The sequence below is a fragment of the Sinocyclocheilus rhinocerous genome, unplaced genomic scaffold (genome assembly GCF_001515625.1).
Source record: "Sinocyclocheilus rhinocerous isolate Xijiao unplaced genomic scaffold, SAMN03320098_v1.1 scaffold2788, whole genome shotgun sequence".
Lineage (NCBI taxonomy): Eukaryota > Metazoa > Chordata > Actinopteri > Cypriniformes > Cyprinidae > Sinocyclocheilus > Sinocyclocheilus rhinocerous.
This window is the reverse complement of record NW_015641436.1, coordinates 285,049-289,508: the sequence shown is the minus strand read 5'-3', so window position 1 is coordinate 289,508 and position 4,460 is coordinate 285,049. Positions and strand designations below refer to the sequence as shown.

Genomic DNA, 4,460 nt, shown 5'->3' with positions numbered 1-4,460 from the left:
GAAAATTTTCGATGTCATTTTCATTTCATCTTGCATGTTATATGCCTGATAAAGCAGCGTTTGTGAGCTCAGCGCTGCTTTGTGTACAGCTGTTACTGGGGAAACCTGTTTTTGTTCCGTCCTCCACGCTGTGACAACTCACAAAAGACTATTTTTAACCAAGCAGCGCGGAGAGCCGCTTCAGAAACGTGCTGCGGCTGGCTGATAAACACAAGCACTGACTAGAGCAGCCACGATCAGCTCAGGTGGAATCTGCTGTTAACAATGAACCATCTATTCATCATATCATCAAGCAAAACATACACGACAAACAGCAAATTTTTCATTGTTTCTCGAAACGTCATAGCATTTCCACACCGGCGATGACTGCGGCGCCAAATCATTTATGTCCCCACACATCATGTACATAGTCACGCGTTGACGTCATCAAATTGCGATCGGTTCCTGAGATCGGCCAAGTTGGTGAGTACCGAGTCATAAAATATGATTATTGGCCGATACCGATCTCCGGCCGATCGATCGGAGCATCCCTACCGTTTCCACAAAAATATTAAGCAGCACAACCGTTTTCAACATTGATATCAGCATATTAGAATGATTTCTGAAGAATAACATTACACTGAAGACTGGAGTAATGATGCTGAAAAATGAGCTTTGCATCATGGGAATAAATTACATTTTAAAATATATTTAAACAGAAAACAGTTATTTTAAATTGTAATATTATTTCACAATATTGCTGTTTTTACTGTATATTTTTATTAAATAAATTCAGCCTTTATAAGACTTCTCTCAAAAACATTAAAATAACATTTAAATGGTAGATTATACCATACATCTTCAATAATTATTAGTAGATCATATAATTGATTAAACATTCAAAATGATTGTGATTCATTTTTAGGTAAGCATGAACCTTCTACAAGGCAAACATACTTCTCCATAGTTACCTGGAAAAATACAGACATAATTTAGTTCCCTAAATGACCTCAAAGAAATATTGCACATTAAATAAAAGCTTGATTGACAGAATCTGTGGCATGCTGTTGAAAACCACTGAAAATTTCGAGATCCCTGTTCGAAAGAAAATGAATGCATGTTGCATGGTTTTCTTAAACATCTAAACCTCAGGAAAGAAAAGAAAAAAAAGATGTCAGCTTCACATTGGCACCATATAAACCACGGCTGAATCTAAACATCAAATCGTTTCACATGCAAAAGTTTAATCTAGGCCAGCAAAATGTCAAAAATCGCACAACCACAGCAGTAATTTACTGTGACAACTTCATTTGACACAGACACATGCACAAAGAAGCCTTTGTCGTTTCCAGATTAAAAGTTTATTGATTTTCATCATTTGTACATGCATATAGATTGACTCGGTTGGGAGAAAATGCTTCAGATTTTTAAAGTGGTACTCAGTGCTGTTGGTTAGGTCAAGGGCGCATGGGTGCTTTATCAGAAGTGCTCTTTCTTCACTGAGAATTCGGTCCCTGACGTCTCAGTAAACAAGTTGTGCTTGTTTTAAACCTTCACCCACCCTCTTACAAACAGATTTTGTGCAACATTTATGCATACTATTTTAGCGTTTGCATATCAAGGTTTACAATTTCTTGGTTTCAAGGTATGTAATTGATCCCTGCTTCTTTTTTTGCATGGTGTCCACTGACCATCCACTGATACTGACTTCAACAAAAACAAACTGAGATAGTCTTATAAATCGCTTTATAATATGTCCTATATAGGATACTTGGTTTTCCATTAGCCCTATTAACTATTGATGGTGGTGTCTGAAAGGGCTATATGATGCAGCAGGACTCACAGGGCCGACAGCATGTGTTACGAGCTTATGGATGAACAGGATTTTTCAAAAACAAAAAAACAAATCAGCCCTTTAACAACAGCTCTATAAACAAATCCTCAAAACTTCACGTCATCTGATAAGGCAAAGGAAAGACATAGGTAGCAGCATTGCAATTTAAAGAGATTCTGCTCGTTTTTTACTTCGTTTTGATTACTTTTGAAGGATTTTTAACTATTAGCTTGTATGGGTTCTACCGATGAAATAGACGTTATATTTCATATAATGAATATAACAGCATAAGTTTCTATAGTACAAGTTGCTTTCGGATGTGTGTGATTAATGCTACTGAAAAACAACAGCAGGGTGAATCTCACAAAAACACATCCAGGTCACATTTCATCCCAAAATCTAATGGAAAAAAGGTAATAAAATGTTTTATTTGAATCAGCATTAATTATAGGCAGTAGAACAACTGTTTACACAATGTACATACTTCACACTTTACATAATATATAATAATTTTTCCCATAATTACTGTAATAAGAAATGAAAGGGTGTGCTTAATTTAAACGCTAATATTTTTTTCCATTTAATTTTGAGTTAAACATATCATGGATATGTTCCTGAGCAAGTCCGATTCACCCAGTCATATCAGAAAATTAAAATTAAAATTTAGGATGACAGTTTTGCTTCGCTCAGACTGCGTAGAGAGAGCCGTACATTGGGGTGGAGTGAGATGAGGTCTTTGCAAACCATATCAAAAATCATAATTCAAGTGGCAAAAATCTGTTCAAGCTTTGCAAAGAGGGAAGAAAATATGTTCTCTTCATTTGAACAATAATTATAAAACTAAGCAGGGAGTTCAGCCACTCACAAACAAAACAAACATCATTCTCTTGTCACACATTCCTTATGGTTAGCACTTCACAGGAGCTTCCACGACAGCAACGACACTTTTCTTCAAGTATTAGAAGAAAGACAGAAGATGTGGTTCCTAAGGCGCACCACTTCAGTTTGAGGAGACAGGAGCTGATTACAGGAAGTAGAAGCCAAGAGATCTTAATTTCGTAATTTCTCTTTGCCATTTTAGGTGTCTAAGTGTCAAATGAAGGAAAGTGCATTGAGGGGGTCTCCCTCCGACTCGGTTTTCTTTCATTCCTGTGTTGCATGTTGCATTTCCACCATTATAAATGTTCATACATCTATACAGCTAAATAAGGTAAAGGGGCCATCGCATGTCACCCCAAATCCACGTTGTGTCCGGACTGACTGACCTGAACTTCACTATGCCGGGTTTTCCTCCAGTCCACTCACATTATGCATGCTGCCGTTCTCTCTGAAAGCCAATAAGGGAACCTTTTTCTTCTCCTCTTCTTCATTTTCCACCTCCTCTCCATCTCCATCTTGACGGGACAGTTTGGTCCCCACGGGAACCTCTATGACCTCCTCGAAAGCCTCTGTGACAGTGCCGTTTTCTCTGAGCTGGGCAGCCACACTTGAAGTGAAGAAAGGTGCCAGAGATTACAAACTGTTTTTACATCAAGTTTGAGTTTCTCAGATTAAGCACCTAGTTGTCTTAAATGCTTGTTTTTGTATTCTCATGTGAAGTCATTTGGGATAAAAGTGTCTACTAAATTAATAAACGGAAATAGTGCTCATACTGTTTGTAAACAAATGATCTAAAGTGCGTAGAAAAGAAAAAATAAGTTGGAGTTCCTCCTATCACCAGTAGAGGGAGGGAGAGATTCATTTACTACATTATATTGATCCATTTAGCAGACAACTATCCAAAGTGACTTTGAAATGTGGACAAATAAAAGCAATTTATAAAAAATAAACACAGGGACAGCAAATGTGCAGTAAGCATACCAATATCATCTTAAATGTCACAAAAATTCATCATTATCATTAACTCTTTCCCCGCCAGCATTTTTGAAAACAGTTGCCAGTGATTTTTATGATTTTCACTCAAATTTGATGGCCTCCAGTGTATTTTGATGTTTGAATATTTCAATATGCAATACACCAAAATAAAGATCAGAGCCTCTATTTAAAAAAAATAAAAAAAAATCAGTTTTATTCTAGCTTAAAGCATTCTTTTTTTATCAACACTTGAAGATAGGTAGGTTTCATAAAAAATGCATTATTTAGAGCAAAAAGGTGAGAAAATAAATTTTTTACTTTTATCTGGATAATATTCAGTACGATTATCAAAGCATAAATCCAGTAAATCGCTTCCATCAATACCTCCAAAGCTTGCACAGACATATACCACTTCCTGGATCAACATTTTACTCTGTAACATTATGCAGTTTCATTTATATGCTGTCTATTGCTGATGATTGCATTATTTTTCATATGCATCTGTTTACGTAAGAGATCGCTAGTTTCTCCGTCAAATCGCATCCATCAACACCTCCAAAGCTTGCACAGACATATACCACTCCCCGGATCAACATTTTACTCCGTAACATTATGCCGTTTTCATTTATATGCTGTCTATTGCTGATGATTGCATTATTTTTCATATGCATCTGTTTACGTAAGAGATCGCTAGTTTCTCCGTCCTGTTCATGTTTGTTCGGGAGGTTCTGTACTCGTTCAGAAGATGCGTAATAGTGCCCCCGAGTGTATAACAGTGAAAACACGGAAAGCC

At 36.7% G+C, this 4,460-nt stretch overlaps 1 protein-coding gene across 8 annotated transcripts in view; it reads right to left on the bottom strand.

The window, feature by feature from the left end:
• Positions 1-1,507: 1,507 nt before the first annotated feature.
• LOC107754901 (ensconsin-like) overlaps positions 1,508-4,460 on the bottom strand; it is a 42,283-nt gene continuing 39,330 nt past the window's right edge. For all 8 annotated transcript variants that reach the window (XM_016571525.1, XM_016571522.1, XM_016571523.1 and 5 more), the window contains one exon: positions 1,508-3,299. In XM_016571525.1, the coding sequence (XP_016427011.1) occupies positions 3,089-3,299 (211 nt within the window). In that variant the 3' untranslated portion in view covers positions 1,508-3,088. The remainder of the gene's footprint in view (positions 3,300-4,460) is intronic.